The 16,942-nt window shown below is 41.5% G+C and overlaps 1 protein-coding gene across 1 annotated transcript; it reads left to right on the top strand.

Annotated features, from left to right (window-relative positions):
• The first annotated feature begins 946 nt into the window (after positions 1 to 946).
• Positions 947 to 2,885, top strand: LOC147421885 (eukaryotic translation initiation factor 3 subunit D-like). The gene has a single exon (XM_086502913.1). It carries the CDS (start codon positions 1,033 to 1,035, stop codon positions 2,698 to 2,700), a length of 1,668 nt encoding a protein of 555 aa, XP_086359039.1. The 5' UTR covers positions 947 to 1,032; the 3' UTR covers positions 2,701 to 2,885.
• The last annotated feature ends 14,057 nt before the right edge of the window (positions 2,886 to 16,942 follow it).

A 16,942-nucleotide genomic window follows, 5' to 3' on the forward strand; every position in this document is an offset into this window, starting at 1 on the left:
TGTTCCCTAAGGACTCTGTCAAGGTCCACTGGAAGCTGGGTGATCTTGGCCCTCATCTCTTGGTGTGTTTGATCTCGACCACTTCTTTGTGGTGGAGTTTGAGCTGCTAAAAACCATGTACTTTCTTTCTCTGGCTATCTCTTAGGCTCTCATCTCTTTCCAATGTGACCCCATGTCGTGTGGTAGTAAGTGGCGGGGTGGAGCTCTGAAAGAAATACATTATCTATATCTACTGTAATTCCCTATGTGTGGTCAGCTCCTATAGTGCTCTCTCTCTCTCTCTTTGTATCTCTCGATCTACAATATATTAAAACACTCCCAGCCCATGATGTTGTGTTGGAGTGGAGTAGAGATAAGAGGAGAGAGAGAGCGATCTACAATATATTAAAGCACTCCCAGCCCATGATGTTGTGTTGGAGTGGAGTAGAGAGAGAGAGAGAGAGAGAGAGAGAGAGAGAGAGAGAGAGAGAGAGAGAGAGAGAGAGAGAGAGAGAGAGAGAGAGAAATGAAATGTTATATTAACGTCTTCAAAAGGCCAAAATGACCTATGAAACCAAAAAGTTACAATTGGTGAATCTGATAACATGTCTGAGTACGAAAATTACAAAGTTACAAAGAGAGAGAGAGAGACCCTACATTCATTTTTTGATGATAAGAACCCTGCCGCCGGAGAGAATGTAGGTCACAAGCTCCTATGTCTGCGGGAGCCCTACATTTCACTGCTCGGTTTCTTAGAATGACTGACATCACACGTGGTTGCTAATTTGCGATGGCCTCTCTCTCTCTCTCTCATTTTGTGTGTGTTCTTGCATTTGGGAGACGCCTTCAAGCATCTAATGACCTACTCTAGAGTCTAGAGGCTAGAAGTTTGTGTTTCGCACTTGAATTGTCGTAGTTATGGTAAAAGTTGAAAATGTTTGGCAAAGTTTGCGAAACATAAGGGATGGATAGCCTAGCAAATGTTGAAAACCTTCCATTGAGTTAAAGGTTCTAGCTGCGAATTAGGGTTTGAGTTGTTGCAGAGAGGCGGAGATGGTGGCGCCGAAGCTCAGAGTTCCCGAGATCGCAGACAATCAAGATGGCTGGGGACCTCCAGAGGCTGCGGCGGCATTGCAGAATCAACTGCAGAATGTGCCGTACGCACCCTTCTCTAAGTCTGATCGCTTGGGGAGAGTAGCAGATTTCACAAGAGGAGGATTTCCGTCTCGTGGAGGAGGTGGAGGAAGAGGAGGGGGCGCTCTTGCTGAATATAGCGTTTTTGATTTCGCTTATGATGATGCCGACGAGCTCTCCTTCCGCCTGGTTGATGGTAAGCCCCCTCCCCGTCCTCGTTTTGGCCCTCGTTGGCGTATGCAGCAGCAGAAGCAGCTCCCTCAGCGTAAAGATGAGGAAGTGGAGGCTCGCCGCCGGGAGGCTGAGAAGGACAAGCTCCGCCGCGACCGCTTCTACAATCAGAACCGCAATCAACCTCGCCGTGAGGCTGCTGTATTCCGCAGCTCTGTTGATATTCAGCCCGAGTGGACCATGCTTGACCAGATCCCCTTCACCACCTTCTCTAAGCTCAGCTTCAATGTTGGTGAACCTGAAGACATCCTCATGTGTGGTGCCCTTGAGTACTATGACAAGACATATGATCGCGTCACTCCCAAAAATGATCGCCGTCTAGAGCGCTTCAAGAATCGGAATTTCTTCAAGGTCACCACCACAGATGATCCAGTCATTAGGAGGCTTGCAAGTGATGATAAAGCTACTGTTTTTGCCACTGATGCTATCCTCTCCACCCTCATGTGTGCCCCCCGGTCTGTGTATTCATGGGATATTGTGGTTCAAAGGGTTGGAAACAAGCTTTTCTTTGACAAGCGTGATGGATCTCAGCTGGATCTCTTATCTGTGAATGAGACCTCACAAGAGCCACTGCCAGAGGCTAAGGAAGATATCAACTCTGCTTACTCTCTTAGTGTGGAGGCTGCCTACATTAATCAGAACTTCTCTCAGCAGGTACTTGTGAGGGATGGGAACAAGGTTGATTTTGAGGAGCCAAACCCTTTTGCATCTGAAGGAGAGGAAGTGGCTTCTGTAGCTTATCGATACCGTAAATGGAAGCTTGATGACGATACTCATCTTGTTGCAAGATGTGAGGTTCACAGCCTGCTGGATGCCAAGGGGCAAACCAATTTTCTGATGCTAAATGCTTTGAATGAGTTTGATCCTAAGCTTACTGGGGTCGACTGGAGGCAGAAGCTAGAGACACAGCGAGGTGCAGTTTTGGCAACGGAGCTCAAGAATAATGCAAATAAGCTGGCGAAGTGGACAGCGCAAGCTCTTCTTGCAAGTGCCGACACTATGAAGCTAGGTTATGTGTCTCGAGTTCATCCAAGAGACCACTTTAATCATGTGATATTGAGTGTACAAGGGTACAAGCCGAAAGAGTTTGCTATGCAGATTAATTTGAACACAGCAAACATGTGGGGTATTGTGAAGGCAATTGTAGATGTATGCTTGAAGCTCAATGAGGGCAAATACGTACTGGTGAAAGATCCTTCAAAGCCGCAAGTGCGCCTTTATGAAGTTCCACCAGACGCTTTTGAGAATGACTATGTGGAGGAGCCGCTTCCTGAAGAAGAGCAGGTTCAGCCGCCCGCTCCTGAGGAAGAAGGTGTTGCAAAGCCCAGTGAAGAAAAAGAGGATGGGGATGTGTAGGCACATCCTTTGAGTGGGTCTGATCAGTTTTGGTAAAAAAATTTACTAATTTGGCTGAGTATTATCAGTTTTTTCCTGAACAATATCGCATATTTTGAAACTTGGTAAAGCCAAATTGAGTGCTTGCTCCAAGGGGAGTGTCATTGTTGTTTTTATAATTACCGTCTGTTGTCTGTTATGGTTGATACAGGCTTGAGTTTCGCTTTAACATGTTTGTTTTGAGTATGCTCCAGTGCAATGCTTGGCCATTGTTGTTGGAATTTTTTACTATGTTGCAGCAGTTGCAGGTGCAGTTTGAATGTTCACTCCAGGGGTGAGCTAGTAATTGTTGCTTGTAGAAACCAGTGTCTAAATGCCAGATCTTTTGTGTTCTGTGGACAACTGGCTCTGTTAGTTTCTTTAGTAATTTTCACTTCTTGCTTACCTCAGAATAAAAGGGATATGTGCTTGCACTGTCAATTGGCTGCAGGCCCTTTTCCCCCTTTGTTGGCTTACCTGCTCTAGCCCGAAAAAGTAAAAAGTAAAAAACTTAAAACATTTGGAGCAGGCTTATTTGCTTTTATTTGATGTTGTTAGGCGAGGTTGTTCTGGCACTTGAGATACTTTGAAGGGGTAGGGAATGGTCATTTACCGGCCATTCCCCATATATTGATGACCCCATGGCGACCGGTGGAGGTTGGGAGCCATGGTGGGAATCACTATTATGGGAATGGTCAGTAAATGACCATTTTTACTGACCACTCCCGTCAGTCAAAGTCGCTGGGAAGGGGGTCCAGCAAACTACATGTGCCTGTGTACAGTCTGCAGCAGGTTACAGTCAACGAGCTCAACTGACCGGCGGAGGCCGGGAGCCATGGTGGGAGTCAATATTATTTACTGACCATTCCCGGCCGTCAAGGTCGCTGGGAGGGGGGCCAGCAAACTACATGTACCTGCGTACAGTTTGCAGCAGGTTACAGTCAACGAGCTCAACCGGTTGCATGCGCAGCAGTGTCAGACCATACATGGCAGGCAGAGCCCATTCGCATACGATTTCCCATTCAGAGAATTTTTCTTGCTGACTTGGTATATTTCCATGCTAGAGTGGTTTATTACGGATGCTGATGGAGCATGCTGCAATCATTGGCAATGATTGCGAGGAGGTCGACGGATTCTTTACAAGTGCTGATGGGGCTTATATTCATTGGCAATGATTGGAAATCATTCCGTTCGCTGACTTGATAAGCAGCCCGCAGGTTTCCGTGAGCTGAGTTGGCAGAACTTGATTGAATGCATGGTAAGGACTTACTGTATGCTGGCCTGGCAGCAATCGAGCAGCTGCTGCAGTCGATTCCGCTGAGGAAACGCCAGGGGATGGAGGGCTGTGATCTACTGCCCTGCGACCAGCGACCCTGTTGGGAGGGGAACATTTCGTTTTCACTACTTGAACTTTCTACTGTCTTAGCCTGTATCAGGGAAAGGAGTTTTTAAATGTAGTTGATTAAGGTATTGTATATAGATGACTTATATGGTTTCATAAACTAAATGATAGTGCTGCTGTGGCAGTATGCTCCAAGATACCTCGCTGAAGAATCTCTTGTGCATCTTGTATGATCTATGTACTTTGCTGTTGGATTCTGTGAGTTTATATCTAGTTGGTAAGTGTTTGATGATGGCTAGAACGATGACCTCAATTGGTTTTACTCTGCATTGCTGATGGTATGCCATTGTTGAGTGTCTGTTTCTCATAAGGGGAGTAGGTTTGTTAGTGAGAATGACAGGGTGTTGAGAGCCAAGTAAGAATCTATGCCGGGTGGTACTTGGCTCCCAAAACAGCTTGTTTGCATGTTGCAATACGTTGCAAGCCGATGAAGGGAACTTAAGAGTGCAATGATTCACTGGGGAGACGAGAGCAAACCTGTCACCAATTCTGGGCATTGTGAAGCTGCCCTCTGTTGAGGTTAGAGATGGAAGCAAGTGCAGACTTGTTGTGCCCATGAAAATGGCAGTGTGTAACTTGGGCGCTGCCCAAATCCTGCTCATAAGCCTATCAGTGGGGCAGGATAATGGGCCTCCTTGGATGTGACAGCTAAGTGAAAGGGCAGTTACAAAGAGGGACTTATGCTCTTTTACGCAAGAAATTAAAACTAGGGCTCTCAAAAGTATGAATTGTTCTGAATCTCTCTCTCTCTCTCTCTCTCTCTCTCTCTCTCTCTCTCTCTCACACACACACACACACACACACACACGAAAACACAAAATGTATCATTCCCACAATCTTCGTCCCTATACCACTCATGTAACTCTCTAGCACGAAACCTGTCAATATTGGTAGAAGGAAGACAAGGGAACTCTCTCTCTCTCTCTCTCTCTCTCTCTCTCTCTCAATCAAGTGTGGTAGATTGGTTATGCCATTTCCCTCTTGAATAACAGGTCTCGAGTTCAACTCCTCGTTGGTTAGATATTTAAAGTCTCTTGGGATGGTTTCCTACAACGTTAAAACTCTCTTCTTCTTGGGTGTGTGTGTGTGCTAATAAAGAGAGGAAAATGGTATAACCTTTCTATCACCCAAGTGTGGTATGTTGGTTATGCCATTTCCCTCTTGAATAACAGGTCTTGAGTTCAACTCCTCGTCGGCTAAATCTTACAGGTCCAGTTTCCCACGACGTTAAAACTCTCTTCTTCTTCTTTTTCTTCTTCTTCTTCTCTCTCTCTCTCTCAACAAGTCTTGAGTTTTAAGAATACTTGGATGGGAATAACTAGGTTTGTAACTCTATTGGTGAGATTTGTAATGTCCTAACTCTCCATGTTGAGACTATATAATTGGCTTTTCAAACTCTCCTCATTTTTTTTCTCCAATATCTTCCAAGTTTTAAAAGCACTTCTGCACTCAACAAAAAAGTGTACATAGTTTGTGTACATGGTTGTGATAATGATATTAGTGTATACTCAATGTTCGCCTTTTGAGCATATATCTCGCTTTGCACATTTGTGAGATCTTCATTATGAGGAGAATCCATTAGTGCACACATCTTTGGTTGGACCAGACCTTCAAAGCCTTCTAAAGTCCAATGTGATGCTTGTGGACAATGCCTTGGAGTTGTTTTGCTTCAAGAAGAGCATGCCACAACATACGAAAGTAAGAGATTGGATAACCAAGAAAAGAATCTAAGCATATATGGAAAAGTGCTACCAGCTTTTTTACATGCCCTAGATGCATGAAAGCATTATCTCCTAGGCCAATCAATTTATTTTGTGCACAGATCACCGCAGTCTTAAGTACTTTTGACGCAAACTAAATTAAGTGATAAACAAGTGAGGTGGGCAAACACTTTTTCACAAATTCATATTAATCAAATAATTGGTTAATACAACCAAGTGGTCGATGATCTTTCATAAAGAACGAGAATGAATGTTGTATCAATAACTACTCACAATGATCTATCCTCTATGATAAATGAGATGCTATAGATTCAGACTTCAAGGATGTAATGCCAACTATTGCTCTAGGGAAGAACGAGGAACTATACAATGTGCAAGATCGTCATCTTCTCTATGGAAATAGGTTATGCGTTACACATAGCTTACATGAAAAGGTTATGTACAAATCTCATGCCACCTTATGAGGGACATGGAGGGATTAAAGCTACTTTCAAGAGAGTAGAAATGTACTTTTATTGGCCAACAATGAAGGCAAACATACCCGACTATGTTGCCAAATGCATTGCATGTCTAAAGACAAAGAATGATTGAGAGAAGCAGCCTAGCTTGCTTCATTCATTGTCTATATTTAATTCCCCATGGAAAAGTATATCCATGGATTTCATTCATGGGAATACAAAAATATGGACAATAGTAGACCAGTTTAGCAAGCAAGCACATTTTGTACCGATCAAAAAGACTATTAAAGCATGCCATATGGAAACCCTCTTTCACTCTATGGCAATCCTCTTTATCTCACAGATCTTTAGGTATCATGGCCTACCAATATCTACAGTATCCCAAGAATGACTTGCAATTTTTGGAAGGGTCTTTTTGAGGATCTGGATACTAAGTTGAATTTCTCCCTTGGCTTATCATCCACAAATGGATGGCCAAAGTGAGATAGCAAATTTAACTATTATTGATCTACTTAAAGCCTATCTTACGAAGTAGATCGAAGAGATCAATGGGAAAAGTATCTACCCTTAGTAGAGTATGTGTACAATAACACTACCCACACTTCTTTTGGAAATGTACCCATTGAGGTAATTGAAGGAAGACCCAAGCTCCCATTGATAGTCAAGACACTTGGGAAGATATTTTCAGTTGATGAGTATAGTAGAGACCTTAAATAATCTTTTAAGAAAATCAAAGAAACTATATCCATCACACACAACATAAGCAAAAGGTTGCCGTTGATAAGCATAGGCGATCCTTGACCTTCAAAGAGAATGATTGAGTATTACTCATGTTTCCCAAACCACGCCTAAGCCATACTATGAGCAAGGGGACACAAGGACGCCCAATGAGTCACCAAAAGTATTACGCTAAGTTAGCAAAAAGATATTACGGCCCATTTCAAAATCTTAAGCCTATCAATGAATCAATAAACAAGTTAAGGTTACCTAGCACTTGGCTCATTCATAATGCCTTTTATGTGAACCATTTAAAACCTTATAAGTGCGAGCCACCCAAAGAACATGTAATTGAAGAACCACCCGAGTTTGAAGGCCAAGAAGAGATCTTGTAGCCAGAGAGTATTCTATGACATAAAGACAAGGTTTTAAGAAGTGGTAAGACTATCCGACAATATTTGTCCAATTTAAGAACCATCCTTTTGAAGATGCAAGGTGGTTGCAAGACATCCAGCCAAAGGATAATCTAAACCTTGTAAATACTTACAATGACTCCTGTCAAAGGTAAGAACCAAGTATAAACAAATATGTTTCATAAAGTTTCTCTTTTTTTGACTCTAATATTTCTTTTAAATGTCCATAAATTTTATGTGTATGCATATTACCATGAATCATGCTTGCGGCGGCAGCTTAGTCTCTCAAGCACCTATTAGACCTTGCCAATCTACTATGAAAGATGATTAGGGCTAAGTAAATACATGCTTTCAATAACTAAGACTTCCAAGCACGAAGTGGAGTTAGTCACCATTGTGGAAGAATGTTGACGGTAAAAAAGGATCCTCTACCCAAAAAGCAACATGATTAACTTTGACTTTATATTCCCTACTCGATAGTCGTAGACGATAATGATTTCAAGGGAGAGGTAATGTCATGAAAATTAGTTTCTAACCTTCTAAAAGTATTATTTCATCTTAATTTGGCCATTTAAATCTGGAGAAAATAAAAGAGAACAAGTGAATTCGATTTAAGCGCTTATGGACCAACTTGGTCAAAGGCTTGGGACCAAAAGGAGAGAAGTCCATAAAAGGGCAAGGGTAATTTTTGTTTAGTTATCTCACTCATAGGTACATGTCAAAGAAGGATGAATATATCCCGAGTAGCCTTGATCAAAGGTACATGACAAACGAGATTACCTAGTACAATTGTAGGAGTCTAAAAAGAGAAAGTACCTGTGCTAAGTTCAAGTAATTAAAATAAAACTTTAGAATCCAAGTATGAAGTTTGAAAAGACTTAGGGTAAATTTTTAATTTGCCACAAATAGTCTAAATTTAGCAGGTTTTGGGATCAGCTTATTGTCACCTCCAAAGCACTATGCTAAGGTTTGCAGAGGAAGTGAAGATGTAAATCCCAAGGGTGAGTTTTATATTTACCAAAATTGGTCCTAATTTAGTAGGTTCTAAATTAACCGGAAGGCTCTGGCCCGAGTCAGCTTCATAAAGCTTCCAAAGGTTTGTGTAAAGGTCTTGCACCCGAGCTAGTTAAATTAAAGGGTAAGTTTATGGTTTTTAATAAGAGAAAGGAAAAATCTAAAGTGTAAGGTTAGATCAGCCCTTCCTTATTGAAAACGTTTACTACTTCTTTTCTAAGCTTGGCTAGGCCACATATCCAAAGTAGCTCATACTTGCTTTATGTAAAGTTAGCAAGTGTGTGTGAGTGTATGTGGTGTGTACACTTGCTAAGAAAATTCCAAGAGAACGATGGGGGAGGGGAGGGAGGATTCAAGTTTAGCAAGGATGAAAAATTGTATGAGCATGCATGAGTTTCACTTTGCATTGACACTTTTCATTGGACAAGTTGTAGGCATTCCATTTGAAGACTATTAGCAAGTTTGCATGAATTTAAAATCAAGGGCTCATTGGAGATTTTTCTCTCTTCCTCATTCTCACACTCTCAAGTACCAAGAGTGGACAAGAAATCTCTCTCTCTCACTCTCTCTCTCTCACTCTCTCTCTCTCATGGGAGCTCTAGAGACGGACTTTGTGCTCAAGTGCTTGGCTATGGATGCAAATCCAATCAAGTGAAAGATCTCCTTCTTCTTGATCATATTATACTATTTTATTATGCTAAGCTATGCTAAGGGCTTGATCATGGAGTAAGCATATATGAAGTACTATTTATCTTTCTTGAAACATACTTTGTTCACCGTCATCTACTTCTTACCTCGCAGTCTTTCTCCCCAATGAGGTGTTTAGGGCTTGGGAAGGAGGGTTACACCATGCAATCTTAAAGAACGCCATCTTCTTGGTTCAAGGAAATCTCCACAAGAGTACAAGCTGTGTTGTAATCAAAGCTCTCTCTTGGAGAGAGAATTATAATACAAAGACCTTTTGGAGGGGGGAATGGCTGCAAGAAAATCCAATCCTCATCAAGTTGTCTATCTTAATTGTGGTATTTCTTTCAATTATGTGCATGGTTTTAATGTTTTACTATGTGTATATGCGATGAAATCAACCCAGTACAACCTCTAGTCTCCTCTTAAGAATTATCTTAAGGGAAACTCATACTAGATTCTTTGATAGAATCTACCCTTAGCATAGAAATATCTCTTGCAACTGTATGTGAAACTCCTCTTTTTGAGAGGATTGGCCTCTTGTGATGGCAAGAAAGCACCCTAAGAAGGAAAACAACACGTGGGAAACAATCCTAGTGGACCAATTGGTAGACATAGGACTGTTTGACATTCAGGGCTATGTACGAGTCTTGAACGAAAAGCGTTTGTTGATGGAAACTATCTCTAGTGGACACAAAACCAGGTAATGGATCATCTAGATGGTGTTGGCCCCTTCTCCACTTGCCAAGAATAGGTATTTTTATTCAATCCATAACCACTTCCTCAATATAAGCTCCATGTTCTAGCCAAGATACCTTTTTGAATGCATTGTTGGAGAGGACCAAAATTAAGCAATTTGAACTCTACTCAATAGAGATGCACACACAAAAAATGTCATAAAATCTAATATGTAACCAACCCAAATGATTTTCTCATATTAAACTGATCATTTAATGTGGGAGAATAGACGGGAACAAGGGTTAGAATATAGACATGTGCTTATGTGTCTACCTCCACATGGCGCCAATAGTAAAGGGGTCCAAATGAGAGATGATGTGTCAAAGATCAAGTCTGGCTAATGAAGCTTGAAGACCTTAGGGTTAGCTTCATCAAAGACCTCCAAAGGTTAGGTGTTAAATGTCATAATAACCGACATCTAATTCTCCTAATTGATGTTCTCATGTTAAACTGATCATTAAATATGGGGAAGTGCCAGCGGAGAAAAAGCTAGAATATTGGTTAAGTTGGCAGACCGGCCACAGTAGGGATCCAAAGGGGGGGCCATCTACAAAAGAGCAATGTGCAACAATGGGGTTTAAAGACCGTAAGGTTCAACCCATTAAGACTTCCAAAATGCTAAGGTTCCAAAATTCAAAGGTTGTGTCCAATGGTCAAGCTTAGTAAAATTGGATGCTTAGAGAGTGTGCCAAAAAGTCTTCAAGGCTCCTACATAGGAGGGGGAGAGCCTTGTAAGTAGGGGATGAGAGAGAAACACACACACACACACACACACACACACACACACACACACACACACACACACACACACACACACACACACACACACACACACACTCACTCACAGGCTCCCTTTACACAAAGGGAATGAGGGACACATGTCAGCTCCCTAGCCCAATTGCCCACAAGGTGCACTCAAATCCTATTGGATGGCCATGGAGGTGGACCAATGAGAATCAGGCTGGAGTAAACCTGGTTTGATTCATTTAAAAACACTTAATAAAAGAACCAATAAGAATTAAGCTCTCTAGAAGACGATTGGACAGTCTCCCAAGGGGTCCAATGAGAGTTTAGTTGCATTATTTAATTACCTAAAGCTCTCACAAAAGGAGAAAGGGGGACACATGTCAGAAGGCTATCACTTATGCTTCTTAAATCCTATTGGCTAATCCTGGAGGGGTCCAATGGGAAGCCAGCAAAAGGAATTAGCAAGAGGGGTCGACCAAGAGAGAGAGAGAGGGGGCTGATTTTTCAAAGGCATCATTCCACACACACTCACACTAGTTCATGTGTGAAGCAAGAAGACTCTCTCTCTCCTTCTCAAGCTTTAATGGAAAGCTCATCACCTACTCCAAGCTTGTGAGAAGGGAGTCCTACACCAACAATTCTTGGCTTTGTATGCAAATCCAACCAAGAGCCAAGCTTCAATGCATGCTCATCTCCTCTACCATGCTAATTACTAAGCTATGCTAAGCTATTATGAGTGATTAGCTGAGGAGATATACTTCTTTCTCGTAAGACTACTCCTTCTTCCTCTCAATCTACTCTCATACCCTGCTAGCTCTCACCATCTTCGAAGGTGTGTGAGGTCTTGGGTCTGAGACCGTGAGGGAATTGATGTTGTGTTTTAAAGTGTTTGCTAGTGCTTGAAGCTTCCATCTTCATTGCACTAGCTAGTTATTGAAGGAACACGAAGAATTGTATTGTAAAATGTCTCCTTTGATGGGGGGAACCTATGATACAAAGCCTTTTGGAGGGGGGACCGGCTCCATATAAATCCGGTCCTCAACTGTTGTCAATAGCTTCATTTATCTCTCTTTTGAAGTATTGTTCATGCCTATCTAACTAGGTGTTATGCTTTTTGTTGTTCTCTCCATCCAAGCACTCTTGCGATGCTCATTAGGAATCTATTTTATTGAAATGCTCATTATGTCTATGCTATTTTCCTCTACACACAAGTTACTAGGCCATTAAATGTTACATTGGTATCAGAGCACAAGGTTTCTTTTCTTGCTGGTCACCCTCTTCTCCATATTCTTCATCTTATGAAAGTGATAGTGCAGACAAGGAGGACCAAGGCAAGAAAAAGGCGAGAAAGAGGTCACCCTCTTCTCCATCTTCCTCAAATTCTTCATCTTCTAAAAAAAGCGATGGTCCAACTTTTGAAGCATAAAAAAGAAGAGGCCATAGGAAATCCTATGCCGCGTAAAAGAGATCGTCCAAGCTCAAGAAGTTCAAAGAGGGAGGAAAGAGCATCTCTTTCCTTACCTACGATGTCACCTTTGGTGCTACAGACAAAGTCTTGGCTTTTATCAAACAATTCGATGCGGCGTTTGGAGATGAGGGCTTCACGGAGTCCTCTAAGCTACACCATGTAGCTATGCATTTTCAAAAGTCCGTCAAGCAATGGTGGTCTAGCCTACGAGAAAACGTTGAAGCCCCACGAACATGGAAACCTTTAAGAGCTTCCATCATGAAGCAGTTTTTGGCTACCAATGCCAAAGACAAAGTACTCACCGAATGGCGAAGCTTGAAGCTCTCTCCCTATGAATCCATTCATAAATATGTAGACAAGTTTTGGGACCTACATCTCAAAGCCACTGTCTTCATAAAGATGGATTTTGGAGAGCAAAAACAACAATTTTTTGTGGGCTTAGTTGAAGAAATGGTGGAGTATGTCAACTCCCAAAGGCCACACAACATATCTACGGTTATACACCATACTATGGTGGCTTCTTGAACCAATTTCCAAACAGGGACTAAGAGAAATCTTAAGCCCACGGAAAACAAGGGTTCTAATGAACCTAAGGGGAAGGACAATGTCCAAAAGTCTCCTAAGGGCAATTCCAATAACAACAAATCTAAGGAGAAGGGAGTTTACAAAGGCAAAAACAAACCCTCTCGTGAAGAGCTTGAGCGTTATTGCAAGGATAACTGTTGTTTCAAATGCAGCGAGCAAGGGCATGTGTACCACGCTTGTCTCGAAAAGAACACCCGCCATGAGCCTCCTAGAGCTACCTTGGTCGAAATCCAAGAAGAGGAAGCTCACCACAAAGGATTTTCTCTATGCCATGCTTGGGGAAAGGTAAGAGAACATGATGCTTTTATTCTCTTTGACCCTGGTTCTACTCACAATTTCATATCCACAGAGTTGGCCACCAAGCTAGGCATCCAAGCCTATGAGATGGTAGACGTTCTACCCGCCGATGGTGCTTTCAAGGGGTCGGAAGCTTCAGTCACTCCCTTAATCGGGAAATTGAGGCTCCATTTCCAAAGACATGTGGACCAAGAGGACTTATTTATCTCTCCTCTCAAGCACGAGGATGTAATCCTAGAGGCGCCATGGTTTGATCGCATGGCTGCCAATGTTAAAATTCCCTGAAAGGAAAATCTACTTTAGGTTCACAAAAAAAGATATGTACATAGATGCTAAGGATTTGGGTAACACCATACCCATTGTACACACACAACCTTTCAATAAGTCAATAAAGAGCTCTATTTCCGTGTGCATGATTTTTGTTAAAGATTCTCAAAATGAACCTAATGCTTTAGCAAAAGAAAATATAAACAATCACAAGGAATTAGAGTTATCCAATTTTCTCAAGGGGTTTCAAGATGTTTTTATTGACGATATCCCTTGTGAACTACCTCCTAAACGAGGCAATGATGACCATGCAATTGAATTTCTTCCAAGAATTTCATCGCCTAATAAACCTCCTTATAGAGTTTCTCAAGCTCAACAAGAGGAGATTATGCGGCAAGTGGATGAGCTAGTTGAGAAGGGCATGGTTAGGCCTAGCTCATCTCCATTTTGTTCACCCGTGCTACTAGTGCAAAAGAAAGACGACACATATCGTATGTGTGTCAACTATAGAGTACTAAATAGGATCACTATCAAAAATAGGTTTCCCGTTCCACGGGTAGAAGACCTATTTGATAAGCTACAAGGGTCGACGTACTTTAGTAGAATTGACCTAAAAGGTGGCTACCATCAAATAAGGATAGTTGATCAAGACATTGTAAAGACCACATTTTGCACTACATTTGGTCTTTACGAATACATTGTCATGCCTTTTGGATTAAACAATTCACCAGCCACATTCAACCGCTTGATGGAGAAGCTATTCAGGCCTCACCAAACTTTTACTGGGGCGTTCTTGATGATATTATCATCTACTCTAATTCACTAGACGAACACAAGCAACATCTCCAGGTGATATTTCAAGTCTTACGAGAGAATAAACTTTATGTTAATCGAAATAAAAGTGAGTTTTTCTTACAAGAGATCCAATATTTAGGTCACATTATCTCTCAAGATGGCATCCAAATGGATCCATCAAAGCTAGAGGTAATAAAAGGATGGCCTAATCCAAGGAATCTTCATGAACTAAGAAGCTTTATAGGTATGTGTGCATACTATAGATGCTTCATAGAAAAGCTCTCACTAATAGCAGGACCATTACATGACCTAACAAAGAAACACGTTAGGTATACATGGTCTGCCAAGGAGAACAATGCTTTCAAAAATCTCATCTCTCAACTTGTGCTTACACTTCTGGATCTCTCAAAGCCATTTGAGGTCCAATGTACCGCTTGTAGTGATTGTCTTGGAGTTGTTTTGCTCCAAGAAGGGCACACCATAGCTTATGAAAGTCGAAGGCTCGACCCTGTCGAACAAGCTCTAGGCATATATGAAAAGGAACTCCTCACAGTTCTACATACCTTAGACTTGTGGAAGCACTATCTACTGGGGACTCCTTTCATTCTGCGGATGGATCACCAAAGCCTTCAGTACTTCATGACGCAGACCAAGCTCTCCGACAAACAAATAAGGTGGAAAATTTTCCTTTCCCAATTTCATTTTCATATTGCTCACATTGCTGGCAAGCATAATCAAGTAGCCGATGCACTCTCAAGATGGCCGAGAGTGAATGCGGTTTCCATAGCAACTCACAATGATTTATCTTCTATGATAGATGAATATGTTATTGATCCTGGTTTTAGAGATGTGATTTCAACCCTTGCATTAGGGAAGAAAGAAGAATCATTTACTTTACAAGATGGTTATCTTCTCTATGACAGTAGACTATGCATTACTAACTCACTACGTGAGAAAGTAATGTATGAATCTCATGCTCCTCCTTATGGGGGGCATAGAGGGATTCAATCTACCTAAAAGGTATTGAAACATATTTCTATTGGCCTACCATGAAAGCAAACATACAAGAGTATGTTTCTAAATGTGTAGTATGCCAAAAGACAAAATTTGATAGAGGGAAGAACTTGGATTGCTTCAACCTTTGCCAATCCCTAATTCATCATGGGAGAGCATATCCATGGATTTTATCTTTGGATTGCCTAAGTCTTATCCATGGGCATATGGGAATATGGACGATAGTAGACAAGTTCAACAAACAAGCTCATTTTATACTATCAAAGCCCATCAAATGGCAACCCTCTTCATATCACAAATTTTCAAGTACCAAGGCTTGCCAATGTCCATAGTGTCGGATAGAGATCTTAGAATGACCAGTAATTTTTGGAAGGGTCTCTTTGAGAATTTAGTGACAAGGCTAAACTTCTATTTGGCCTATCACCCCCAAACGGATGGCCAAAGTGAAATAGCTAACCTAACAATTCTTGATCTACTAAAAGCCTATGTAACGGAAGTAGATCAAAGGTCCCAATGGGAGAAGTACTTACCCTTAGTGGAGTATGCCTACAATAACATTGTACATACTTCCACGGGAAAAGCACCTTTTGAGGTAATTGACGGAAGATCCAAACGTCCCCTACTACTCAAAGTATACGGGAAGATCTTCACTGCAGTTGAGTATAGCCGAGACCTACACAAATCTTTCCAAAAGATTAAGGATGATATCTCTATCTCACAACAAAGACAAAAGGCTGCTCTGTTGATAAGCACAGAAGAGCCCAAGCCTTTAAAGGAAATGATTGGGTCTTGCTAAAATTTCCCAAGGCTCGATTAAGGCACACCATGGGCAAGAATCCTACAGGACACCAAAAGTACTATGCTAAGTTAGCAAAAAGGTACTATGGTCCCTTCCACATTTTTAGACCAATCAATGAGATGGCCTATCAACTCAAGTTGCCCAGTCATTGGCTCAAACACAATGCTTTCCATGTGAGCCTACTAAAGCATTATAAAGGAGAGCCACATCAAGAACCAACTATTGAAGACCCACCAAAGATCGAGGACCAAGAAGAGGTATTGCAGCCCGAGTCCATTCTCCGACATGAAGACAAGGTATTAAGAGGCGGTAAGAATATTCGATGGTATCTTATTAAGTATAAATATTATCCTTTTGAAGATGCTAGATGGATACAAGGCATACAATTAAAGGATAACCTAAACCTTTTCAATGCTTACAAAGCTTCCCTAGAGTAAGCAAATGTACAAATGTTTAAAATGAACAAAGTTTTTTGTCTTATAAGACTCTCTTTTTCTTTATTGTGCACAAATGTGAAGTAGTATGCATGCTTAGAATCAAGTTTGCGGAGACGACGTCTCCGAAATATCAAGTAGAGCTTGTCACTCTACTATGGAAGATTGATAGGACTAATGTGCAGATATGCTTGCGGCAACCTTAGGCTCTCAAACGTTAAATGGATTACTCATCCATTCTGGAACAATGTCGTAGGGTAAGATAGGGATCCTCTACCCGCTAGAAAAAGGAATAATGAATAGGCTTTATCTTCTCTACCCCATAGTCGAGGACGACTATGATTTCAAGAGAGAGGTAATGTCATAATAACTAATATCTAATTCTCCTAAATGATTTTCTCATGTTAAACTGATCATTTAATATGGGGAAGTGCCAGCGGAGAAAAGCTAGAATATTGGTTAAGCTGGCAGACCGGCCACAGTAGGAATCCAAAGGAGGGAAAATAGAGATCCAAAGGGGGGGCCACCTGCAAAAGAGCAATGTGCAACAATGGGATTTAATGACCCTAAGGTTCAGCCCATTAAGACTTCCAAAATGCTAGGGTTCCAAAATTCAAAGGTTGTGTCCAATGGTCAAGCTTAGTAAAATTGGATGCTTAGTGAGTGTGCCA

The sequence above is a fragment of the Adiantum capillus-veneris genome, chromosome 27 (genome assembly GCF_014529385.1).
Source record: "Adiantum capillus-veneris isolate H3 chromosome 27, ASM1452938v2, whole genome shotgun sequence".
Taxonomy (NCBI): Eukaryota; Viridiplantae; Streptophyta; class Polypodiopsida; order Polypodiales; family Pteridaceae; genus Adiantum; species Adiantum capillus-veneris.

Coding starts and splice junctions, on each gene's coding strand:
- LOC147421885 (XM_086502913.1), top strand. CDS start 1,033: ATGGTGGCGCCGAAGCTCAGAGTTCCCGAGATCGCAGACAATCAAGAT.